Source organism: Mauremys mutica, chromosome 3 (assembly GCF_020497125.1).
Source record: "Mauremys mutica isolate MM-2020 ecotype Southern chromosome 3, ASM2049712v1, whole genome shotgun sequence".
Lineage (NCBI taxonomy): Eukaryota > Metazoa > Chordata > Testudines > Geoemydidae > Mauremys > Mauremys mutica.
This window is the reverse complement of record NC_059074.1, coordinates 84,336,528-84,348,596: the sequence shown is the minus strand read 5'-3', so window position 1 is coordinate 84,348,596 and position 12,069 is coordinate 84,336,528. Positions and strand designations below refer to the sequence as shown.

General features: G+C 36.5%; 1 protein-coding gene across 2 annotated transcripts in view; it reads right to left on the bottom strand.

The window, feature by feature from the left end:
• FIG4 (FIG4 phosphoinositide 5-phosphatase) overlaps positions 1 to 12,069 on the bottom strand; it is a 161,612-nt gene that overhangs the window by 85,835 nt on the left and 63,708 nt on the right. For both annotated transcript variants that reach the window (XM_045009546.1, XM_045009547.1), the window contains exons 12-15: positions 10,919 to 11,035; positions 9,514 to 9,559; positions 7,797 to 7,945; positions 1,129 to 1,295 (exon numbers count right to left, since the gene is read on the bottom strand). In XM_045009546.1, coding sequence (XP_044865481.1) covers positions 1,129 to 1,295; positions 7,797 to 7,945; positions 9,514 to 9,559; positions 10,919 to 11,035 — 479 coding nt within the window. The remainder of the gene's footprint in view (positions 1 to 1,128; positions 1,296 to 7,796; positions 7,946 to 9,513; positions 9,560 to 10,918; positions 11,036 to 12,069) is intronic.

The following is a 12,069-nucleotide window of genomic DNA, read 5'->3' as shown; positions in this document are numbered from 1 at the left end:
TACCCCCATTCAGGAGGCAATCACCACTACTTCCATTTTTCAGATACAGAAAATGAAACTGAGACACAGAGAAGTTAAGATACAGAGCTAGGAAGTGTTAGAATCAAGACTGTAATCCAGGTCACCTGTTTGCAGGTCCAGACCTCATCTACTAGACCAGAGTGTCTCCAGGCAAATCACTTAACCAATCTGTGCCTTATCTATCTCATCTGTACAACGTGGTTAGTAATGCTTACCCCCAAGGGCTCTGAGGACTACAAATGCAAAAGTGCTATGTAACTGCCAATGATTGTTATCGTCCATTTTTACAAATGGACAAACAAACAACATTAAATGACAGTGTGATCTAATGGGCCTAGCAGTGAGCAGGCAGTTTCTAATTGCAGTTCTGAGACTGACTTGCAGTGTGGTTTTAGGCTAATCACTAAATCTTTCTATGCCTCTGCTTTCCCATCCGTAAACAGGGATAATACTGACATCATACCCTAACACACAGGGTTGGTCATGGTTGGCATAATTCATTAATATCTGAAAAACAAAATGTAAGATTCTCAAATGGGAAATACAAGGCTGTGGCTGGAGAATTCAGCAGGTTTTACAGTGGAAAAAAAATAAAACAGGGGACATGTCAGATTAGCATCAGTAATGAGCCCAACACCACCAAATCACTTAATTCTTTATCCTAAAGTTTCTCAATGTAAAATCCAGAGGTTAATGGAGAAAAAAAAAATCTTAAAAAAAACCAAACAAAACTTACCTTGAATGGTCCCTTAGAATATGTGCTATCTACTTATACTAAACAATCTGTTCCATCTTGTATTTAGCTGTGATGCTTGGAATACTGTTCCAAGACCAGAAGAAAAGCTCTGTGTGGCTCACGCTTGTCTCTCTTACCAAGAGAAATTGGTCGAATAAAAGATATTATTCTATTATCACAGAATTTCAGTGATCAAAGTAACCAGCTGTTTTAAAGTGCTCTTTTTTAATTATTTCCCTAAATTTGCATAAACCAATTGCTGACAAGCAATGATTACTAATGCAGAGAAAGCAATATATATATATATATATAAATATCTTGCTATCTAAATAATGGCTTACAAGAAAACACTCATGAAGAATTCCATTTACCTGAAAAAGCATTACTGTAATATCTTGAGAGCGTCTGCATAATATCTTTGGAATGCTGGGTCCATGGTGCTATCTTCCTATAGGTTTTTACTCGATGAACAAGTTGAGAACCTCCATATTGCAGAGAAAGTGTGTCTCCATGATCTTCATACAACTCTTCAAACAATCTAAACCAATGAAACCAAAATATCTGAGAATTCTATCACTACTGCTAGAAAGTGAATGTTTCTCTACTCTCTATTTTATGCTTTACTTACCTTTAAGTTTTAAAAAGACAAAGGTAAACAGGTAGAATTTAAAATCAACTATTTTCAGTTAATGTAATGAGTGTCATACTTCTGAACCAGAAAAGCCAGGTGTCTTCTTTCCAAAATGTTAATTTAGCTAGTAAAGATTACAGAGGTGTAAGAGGAGTTAAGTGTTCTTTCACAACATTCCTCTTAAACAGACTAAGCATGTACTGGGCAACTAACTCTACATCTGCTCTGGTCTAAAAGATCAAAGCACCAAACTTATCTGATAACCTCCTCCTGCTGCCCACTTCAGATATTAGCCTTATCAGGACATGCAAACAAAGAAATTATTGTACACATTATGTATGTATACACATGGATATACTGTCTATTTATATATGAATGAAAGGTATCAATGGTATATATCAGGGACCATAAGAAGGCTAAGTAAACATACATTTGTGATTATTTTAACAAACAAGTAGATTTTAACAGTGAAATTAATCGTAGAGTTATAAAACCCTAACAATATGTTCAGAAATGGAAACTTAGAAATATTTTCCCTAATATTAAAAGTTTAATTAATTCATTTTAAGTAACTACTGTGGAATTCTTGAGATATATATATATGGGAGGAAAAAATCTAGGTATTGCTGCCAGTTTACAAAAACAGAAAACATAAAAATGATCACTAGCCTAATCACACTGAAGTCTCAAATACTGTGATCACACATTCCAGGTCCAATTTTGGAGTGTTTACTCAGATAATCACTTCAGTGGAAGTTTTGCCAAAGTAGGGTAATCACTGCAGAACTGGGCTCAAAAACCAAACTTACGCTTGCTCATTAGTTATAATACCTTAGATACTTAAATATTTATTAAATGAGACTATATATCCTTATAGCTCCCAGAAGTAAACATGAATAAGAAACCAGGGAAATGACTGGTGGATGATGATGGCTTGTAGGAAGAAAGGAAGATCTTAAATCTTCACAGAAAAAGGTAACCCCTCCAGGATACCATATTCCCCTTTGTGGAGGTGGGAAAAGGACTCAGAATGGAGTCCAACCCTGAATATTAGTTATTTGGAATGAGGCATTTACCACAACACTTGACACAAGTGGTAAATGTCTGGTATCTCTGGGGTGTGGTCATGGGCATTAAAGCTTTTATAGTGATTGCAGCTGAGATGGTGAGGTCCCTAAGTCTGACAGTAGAATACTGAAGGCAGTCTTTTATGAAGAATTGCAGACTGGAACTTGTTTTATTTGCAGACCAAGAAAACATTACAAAAACACTCTCTCAAGACAACTTCCAATCTTGCAATGTTGATCACAATACCTGGGAGCTCTCAGCATCTGACAAGATCTGATGGTGGCACCTCTGCCACCTCAGTCTGAAAGATTTCGAGAGCTCGTGGATTGCTGCAATCAAGGAGAAATGTGTGAGGAGTAAAGCTAAAAGCAGCACATGTTCATCTACAATTCTCTTAACCTGTGGCACATGCGAACAGGGCTGCAGGTCTAAAATTGGTCTTTGGTTTCATTTCAGGACTCACAATAAGTGACTGTAGCTCATCCATTGAGCTTGATGGGGACTCCTCCATCATCATCATCATCATCATCCCACCGCCAATAAACCTGACTTAATAAAGTTGCAGCATGCCACTTTAAACCCATCTCTGTTTTTGTTTCATTCTCCTGTATCCAACCTGCATATCCTGATCAAGGCCTATAAAATAAGCAAGTCAGCCAGGCTTTTTAGAAAGAACCTGCTAGTTATAAACCTACAAGGATACATTTTATAAAGGTCCTGCTCTTTAAGTCTCCTACAGATGCTCAGGCAAGATTTAGCCTTCAGCTATTTTATAACCCCTTCAGGAGGGAGTTCTCATTTAAAACTGTTGCAATTTAACAATGAAATTGTCTTTATGGAAATTTAATTAACTGTTAAACCACCTGTAAGCACAATTTGCACTACATGTGTAAGAAAGCAGAGTCAAATATAGTAAAAATCTTAAATGAATCAAACAGTGCTATAGAATCTCTGTGGCTAGAAATTCCATGCTTCAATAAGAAGAGTATAGCAGTAGGAATATACTATCGACCACCTTACGGGGATGGCAATGGTGACAATGAAATGTTCAGGGAGATTAGAGAAGCTACAAAAATAGAAAACTCAATAATAATGGTGGATTTCAACTATCCCCATATTGGCTGTGTACATGTCACCTCAGGCTGGGATGCAGAGATAAAGTTTCTAGACACCATTAATAACTACTTCTTGGAGCAGCTAGTATTGGAACCCACCAGGGGAGAGGCAATTCTTGATTTAGTCCTAAATGGAGCACAGGTGGTCCAAGAGGTGAATATAGCTGAACCACTCAGTAATAGCAACCATAATATAATTAAATTTAACATCCTTGTGGGAGGGGAAATACCAAAAAAGTAGCATTTAACTTCAGAAAAGGAAACTCCACAAAAATGAAGACGCTAGTTAAAACATACATTGAAAGATACAGTCACAAGAGTGAAATGCCTACAAGCTTAATGGACACAATACCGTAACACCATAATAGAGGCTTAAATTAAATGTAAACCCCAAATTAAAAATAGTAAGGGGACCAAAAAATGCCATCATGGCTAAACAACAGAGTAAAAGAGGCGATTAGAGGCAAAAAGGCATCCTTTAAAAAGGGAAGTCAAATCCTAATGAGGAAAATAGAAGAATAAACTCTGTCAAGTCAGGTGTAAAAGTATAATCAGGAAAGCCAAAAAAAAAAAAAAAAAAAAGATCTGAAGAGCAACCAGCAAAAGACTCAAAAACTAAGAGCAAAAAACTTTTGAAGTACATCAGAAGCAGAAAGCTGCCAAACCAATCAGTGTGGCCACTGGACGATTGACATACTAAAGGAACACACATGGAAGACAAGGCTATTGTAGAGAAGCTAAATTAATTCTTTGCACTGGTTTTCACTATAGAAGATGAGAGAGAGAATCCCACACCTAAGCCATTCTTTTTAGGTGACAAATCTGAAGAACTGTTCCAGATGGAGGGTGTCAATAGAGGAGGTTTTTGAACAAACTGCTAAATTAAACAGTAAAAAATCCCCAGGACCAGATGGGATTCACCTGTGGAACTTGTTGTCAAGGCTGCTGTGAAGGACAAAACTAACTGGTTTCAAAAAAGGATTAGATAAGTTCATGGAGGACAGGTCCACCAATGGCTATTAGCCAAGATAGTCAGAGATACAACCCTATGCCCTGGGTGTCCCTAAGCCTCTGACTGCCAGATGCTCGCACTGGATGACAGGGGATGGATCACTTGATGATTGCCTCTTCTGTTGACTCTCTTTGAAGCATCTGGCATTGGCCACTGTTGAAAGACAGGAAATTGGGCTTGAAGGACCATCGTTCTGACTCAATATGATCATTCTTGTGTTTTTTTAAAGATCTTGAAAAAAGATTAATAACTTTGAAAGTCTGAATATATCAAAACATTGTCTCATTACTAAGTCAGACAGTAAGAGTCAGCGTTAACTAGGGACAAGACAAGTATAAATGTGATGCAATACAGAAGGGAAACTTAAAAAAAGGTGAATGTGGTCAAATACATAGGAGGATAATTTTAGTAGCTGCATTTCAGACAGACTGGAGGAAATGGAGCTGTTATGTGAATGTCAGGGAGATCAGAGAGGAGGCGACTGCTTTAATCAAAATGAGAAATTAGGACTGGATGTATTGAGGGAGAGAAAAAAAACTTGCATCGGGGGGAAGTGGAAAGATTTTGACATAGCCTAGATGTGACAGGAGGATGAGAGGAAGGAATCAAAGGTGACCCCAAGGAAGGATGATGGTATAGTAATGGAGGAAAGAGAAAGAGAAAAAAGACTGGGCAGAAAAATAAGGTCAGCTTTAACCTTCCAAAAAGAGATGTCAGAAAGGATGAGATGTGGAAATGGATAAAAAAAGACAGATTAGGTGTGGAGTGGCAGATTTGCAGGTCAACAGTATAAAAATGATAGAAGTCAAATACTTCTGTCATACAGCACATTATTTCTGGCTACTACACCTCTACCCCAATATAACGCTGTCCTCAGGAGCCAAAACAATCTTTCCGCGTTATAGGTGAAACCACATTATATCGAACTTGCTTTGATCCGCCGGAGTGAGCAACCCCGCCCCTCCAGAGCACTGCTTTAACGCGTTATAACAGAATTCGTGTTATATCGGGTCGCATTATATCTGGGTAGAGGTTATATTATAACTTTAAAAAAAGTTCAAGTCTGTTTCTGGACTTAGAGTTGAGAAAACAATGGAAACTAGCATAGTACCCTGTCTTATTTTATTCAAAAACAGATAGGTTTGCTTATTCCGGCTTTTTGGCATTATGAGATTTTCAGAATTTTTTTTCCCCCTTTCCTTCCTAGAAATTAAAAGTTCTGGTAGATGCATAGGAGGAAGATGTATTGAAGGAGCTTCTATGCATGATCTCAAATAATTCCTCCACTGTTCTGATGAGTAAATCTGAAAATCCAATCTAAAAATCATTCAGCAAGTGAAGAGATTTAAAAAACATAATTGAAGCAGATATCCATACAGAGAAGGCCACATAAAGTAACACATCTTGATCTATCTTCAAAAAGCAGAAACAAGTATGCAGCAAGCACAACAGTAAGTCATACAACTGTCCAAAGGTAAAAAAAATCCCTCAATACCCAAGAGAAAAGGGGCCAATGAAGTGGAAGATCAAAAGAAATTGCGAGGGTAATATGGTCTGGAGGTTTTCTGATGTCCCATCAAACCTGATGCCTCAAAGGCAACGCAGCAAAACAGTTTCTTCTGCCTCTATTCCCTTCTGCTTAGAGAAATATGGTTGTATCAGAGATCTGCGGTATTGAGCAGGTGACTGTTCCAAAGGGGTCTGCCTCTGGGATTGAAAGTTGTTCAATCTGTTTCAATAGGAAGGCCACTAAACCCTCTAGTAACAAAGGTCTTCCCAGATCCATGCTTATTATGACTTTGAATGGGAATAAGAATAGGAGGGACCTCTCAGATATGTGGTGCTTCTTCTTTATATGCATCACCATCTCTGGATCCTGCAACTCCAGAGATCCAGCAGTCTTCTTTTTAGGCTTCTTAGAAGCAGAATACAGATCTGACTCACTTTTCTTCCCTCGAGCACCCTTGTGCAGAGATAACTGTTGATGCCAAAGCATTTAGCCAAGACTGCAGTAAAGCTGAGGGAGACGTGGAGGAGCCATTCTTCCCCTAGGAACAGTGACAGGCAATTCCCTTTGTGGGATTACCAGGTAAAGACTGTAGCTATTTCTTTCTCCAAAACAATGAAGGCAAGCATGTTGGTCTGAGACTGGCATCTTTCCATTACAGGAGACTCACCACAAACCCCAAATGCTTTGAATCTGCTGTCAGGAAATTCAAGCAGCGCTAACAGGAAGTTAAGAACACCAAACTGATTAGAGTCAGTATTATGAACAAACCAAACACCCCATCAGCATGAACACCAATGACTATTACTCATAAAATCCTATATTTACTTTAAAACAAACAAACAAACAAAAAACATGGAAATATCTCCCTCAATCCTGCTGCTCCAATAAGCTACACTATGCAAGAAATACAAAACTACCTGAAGCCATGAGTTCAGAGGTCTCTATTACAATAATAAGGAAAACAAGCAACGTGGCCTCAATTGTCCCTCATATTTATACAATCAGGCCCAAATGTCCAAATCCCTGAGAGAACACTCTTGCAAGCTTTAATGGTCACTAATATTCAGAAGGTTCCAACTTCAGCATCAAAGGCACATGTGTATAATTGGAAAATGTTCAGAGAGAGGTTGCAGAAGGATGCATTCCACCCCTCCCCGCCTTCAATGCACCAAAATGTACCAAGAAGATACTGTAGAAAGGAAAATGAAGAAAAATAAGTTGAAATGTATTTCTGCATTGTATTTCTGGTTAGTGGAAACATCTGGCAAAAAATTATGCTTAGCTCACTTTAAAGGCAAACTGCAAAGCAAAAATTAAAAGCTTTATAAAACACTTTTATTATGTTTATTTAAAGGACAGAGTTTTCACATTTGAATTTTAAGCATCAAAAGAGAAGTGCTCAGTTTTGTTATCCTGAAAGGAGCCTGATAAGCATACTAATCAAATAAAGGTAATCTTGAAGTTACATTGATTTCTATGTTAAATGTCATACAGAGGGATGAATGGATAATTCAGTTAGCTAAAAAAAATGATCTGAACATTAATTTCATTTAAACATTAGTATTTTCACTTAAAAAAAATTATGAAAACAGTCATCTACTGATTCATGAAAAATCCACAGAAAAAGATAACTGTTTAATATTTGTTACAAAATTAATGCCGGGAAAAAACCAACATATTTTACTAACAGTGAAATACCTTACCTAACAGCATCTGTGTCAAACTGCAGATTGGGTTTATCAATCAACCCCAAAGAATAGAGCTGATAGGCTAAAGCACACTTCCCCACCATGAACTGGGCTGTGTTAGTGCGATCTAAACAGTCAACACAATTGGTTCGAAGAACACCAGTCTAGGAAAGAAGAAAGAATAAATGGGAGATTCTTCAACCAGTTCCCAATCATTACATTCATGCTTACTCAAATACTTAATTATTCAAAATCTTGCATGAATAGGTCAAGATCTTAAATAATTTAGGCTGCAATTGTCTATGTTACAGAAAACTGCTAAAGCTTCAATTCAAAAGAGTTTCACTATTATCAGCTTCCTGAAACACTAAACTCTTCTTTCCTCTCATAAACAAACTTATGATTTATTGCAAAAAAAATGTTGGGTGCCACTGCAATGTAAAAATAAAGTTCCCATTTTTAAGTCTTGCTACTAATGCTGAAATATAAAAAACAAAGCATGATATCATATTACTGTGGCCATAGGACAATGGTGTTAATATTGTCAACACTCCTATTCATAGGCAACAGATGTACAAGTTCTGTTAAAGATTACAACCTGCACATCTTTCTAAATACCACCTGTGTCTGTGTTCTTCAATTCCATAATGCCTACGTAAGGCTTGGTATTTTATAATCTGAAGAGCTGAAAGCATAAATACCATATAATATTTTCATATGAATGAGATCTGATTTATGGCTTATTTTGTTAATGCACAACAGACAGGTAGGCATGCAATACCTGAAGATGTATAAATCAAGGCAACATTCAAATGGCTTGCATGTTCTTCTTTCTTTTAGAGAGATTAAAATTAGGCTCACAGCTATTTAGCCTTAAATATCAAACCCTTGATGTTCTGTTAATATGCAATTAAGCATTTGTTCCCTAGATTATGTAAAGTATAAAATTATGAAGGATCATAAGTAGAAGGAAATAATGCTTCAGCAACATTGTATCTTGTGTGCAGAATATACAATCATGACATACATATTTAAAATCATAAACCAGTAATTCTTTCACCATGCTATACATAAAGAGAGTAGTATTTTGAGTCAAACTGCCTGTTTAATTTTTGACTGTAACCATAATTATACAATGTGCAACAATGTGAAGACGAGAATGCTTTTAAATACTTGTTTCCATGTACATTAATTTACTATCAGAATGAAGCATGTTTATTCCACACTCAACTAAAATTTTAATGTTTGAACAATGCAGTTTTTTCAATATTGAACAGTACATTTTTTCTGATAAGACAAGATGTAAAAAATTATTACAAGCACTGTACTGTGTGGCTTGTTGCCTACGTACTGTTAATGTTACAAAGGATAGCAACATTCAGTGAGACTGGTGCCACTATTGCTAGCTTCAGAAATGGAAACTAAATTTAAAACGTAATATATTTCTCAGATTTCATTTGTCAAGAAGATATTTCCAGCAGCACATTTTTTTCTAGCACTATCTAAAGACAGTGTGGCCCTAAACCCATTTGGGGGCTCTGGGCGCTACTATAAAATATATATTTATATTAGTAAAGTACTGACTCAGAGGAGAAACAGTCATCTACTGATTCATGAACAATACTTCCTGCTGCACCTATGGTAGATGGCTCTTTGAAAGCATCCTGTCCTATCAGACTGACTTACGTCAATAAAACTCTGTTGTAATAATAAACCAATATTATTTCAATACCTGTAAGCGACCAGTGGGAACAACAAAACCTCCCAGTTCATTCCATCTGGAAGGGAAACAAAATACCATGCCTTACAAAGTTTAATTAATGTAAGGATTATAGGTCATGTCATGAGTGTCAGGCTCAGTGAAATAGAGGGAAGAATTTAATAACCTGCTAAAAATGAGTCTGAAATCTCTGAGTGGTTGAAAATACACACGAGTGGGTGAAAATGCGACTATACATATCTGGTAGGACATGTGTTGCAATTAGCTTGCAATGCAAGCAATCCAGTATTGGAATAAGCGTGTGCTAAGGCTCACAACAAATTAGTCCAAGAAAGCCAAGTACAATATGCTTCTCCCCACCTCCAAACCAAAATGCAAGTTATAGACCTTATCAGAATACAGAGATTTCCCCCCAAGTTGGGAAAGTGATCACATAAACATTAGTTAAAAAATATTTTATGGACAGGTTGAAGGAATTTTCCATAATAAGCCTAAAAAACTACATAAAATACATACATTTCAATTATGACATAAATCAATGAGGGCCGAATTGAGGTTTCAAAGTAAAACCTGATTTCATATCCCATTTTATCATTAATTTGAAAATTAAATAACTTATTTGCAGTTTAGAGATTTGGGAACATACAGTGTATCAGATAACTTCTGTAATGTTCTAAAAAGTTATAATAAAAAATAATCTGACTTCCCTAGACATTTTTTTATTTTTTTCTAAAAATATGAATTTCTTACAATGTATACAAGAGTAGGAACTAGCAAGTTTAGATGACAGGTATATTTCCTGGCACTCCTTAGAAAATGCTTTCTTTAAATTCAAAATTGTGCTTGCTTTATCTGATCAGATACTGCATATCTTGCTTTCAAGCATGCAATACAACATGAAGTGCATGCCCTGAAGCAGCAAAAGAAGCTGTTCTCAGAACAAAGAACTGTTTGTTATATCTTTCAAGAATTCAGGAATTGTTTAAATATAAAGGGGGAAAATGAACATTTCAGACTTAATCTGTAAAGTGTTTATTGTAGCAAGAACCACCAACTACACCAAATTTCACAAGTACACATTTACCCTGAAGAGACAAGTAGCATAATTAGCGGCATATTTTACACTTGTTCAGTGTGTGGATAATTATAGACTATGTCCCTTTGGTTGCAGTCTTTTTCACTCTAACTGGACATTAAATTATAATTTTCACATTACTGCAATCCTTAAAAAGCCATGTTAGAGAGAGTACATATTGCAGGGATTTAGGAATATTTCATGTGTATAAGCATGTGTGTGTATATATTTACACACACACACACACACACACACACACACTTATGTACATTCACCCCCCAACCCCACCCCGCCCACACAAACTCATCCTACCCTTTTTCCTTTTCTTGTTTTCATACATACTTTTCATCCGGCCGCAAGATGCTGCAGTAGGAATCAGGACGATTTACAAAGAATCCTGTTTTCTTCACTACACTTTCCGCAATTACATTCAATCTATCCAGGACATTACACAGTTTGCTATGGGGAGAAAAAACAAATATTGAATACTCTTCTCTAATTTTCACTGGTTGGAAAGTCTCCTGTCAGTGATTTTCTTTTATATCTACTGACCAAACATTATGTCAATAACAGTGTTTTCATGCCAGTTTTTCTCACTTCACATAATTAAAAAGGGACATTGGTAAATGATTAAAATTTACCATTCCACCAATCTTTGCATCATCTACATTTTATCATCAGTGATTTTATAATTAATTCCAGATCATTGATGAAAATGTTGAATAGCTTCAGGCCTAGTACCAATGATTGTAAAACCCCATTAGAAATCCCCCTGTTCAATGATGAATCTTCACTGAAAATGACTTCTGGATATCTATCAGTCATCCAGTTCATAATCTATTTAATGTGCTTTATTAATGCTGTATAGATTGCCAATTTTTAAAAATCAGAATGTCATGTGGTGGTACTAAATCAAATGCTTTCCAAAAGTATAAGTATTGTAGTTACCATTAGCAACCAAACCTTAATCTCAAAGAATGAAATCTGGTTTGTTTGACAAGATTTTTAATAAAAAACATGTTTACTGATTATATTAATTATATTCCTATCTCTATTAATCACGTATCGACTTTTCCCCCTTATTTTGGCTGGGACTGATGTCAGACTAACTAGCCTATAGTTACCCAGGTCATCACACAAATGTGTCTCCCTCAAATGTGTGGAAAGTGAAGACATGACTAACCACACACTGGGATTCACAGTCTGTCCCCCAACCCTGGAATATGAGGCATCTGACATGGACACGACATTTCTTGAAGCTCCTACAGGACTCATGGCCTAGGGACTACCCAAGGTAGATATCTAGGTTACGATAACCCATACTACACTAACTAAAAATTGTTAATTACTGAAGGATAAAAGAATTAAGACTATAATCATCTAGCCTGAGGACATAAAAGCAAGGTTCAGTTAGCTCTCTGCAGCAATGGAACTAATGCAGTTGGAGGATGTGCTGCCTTACATAGTGTAGGGCAGGGGTAGGCAACCTATGG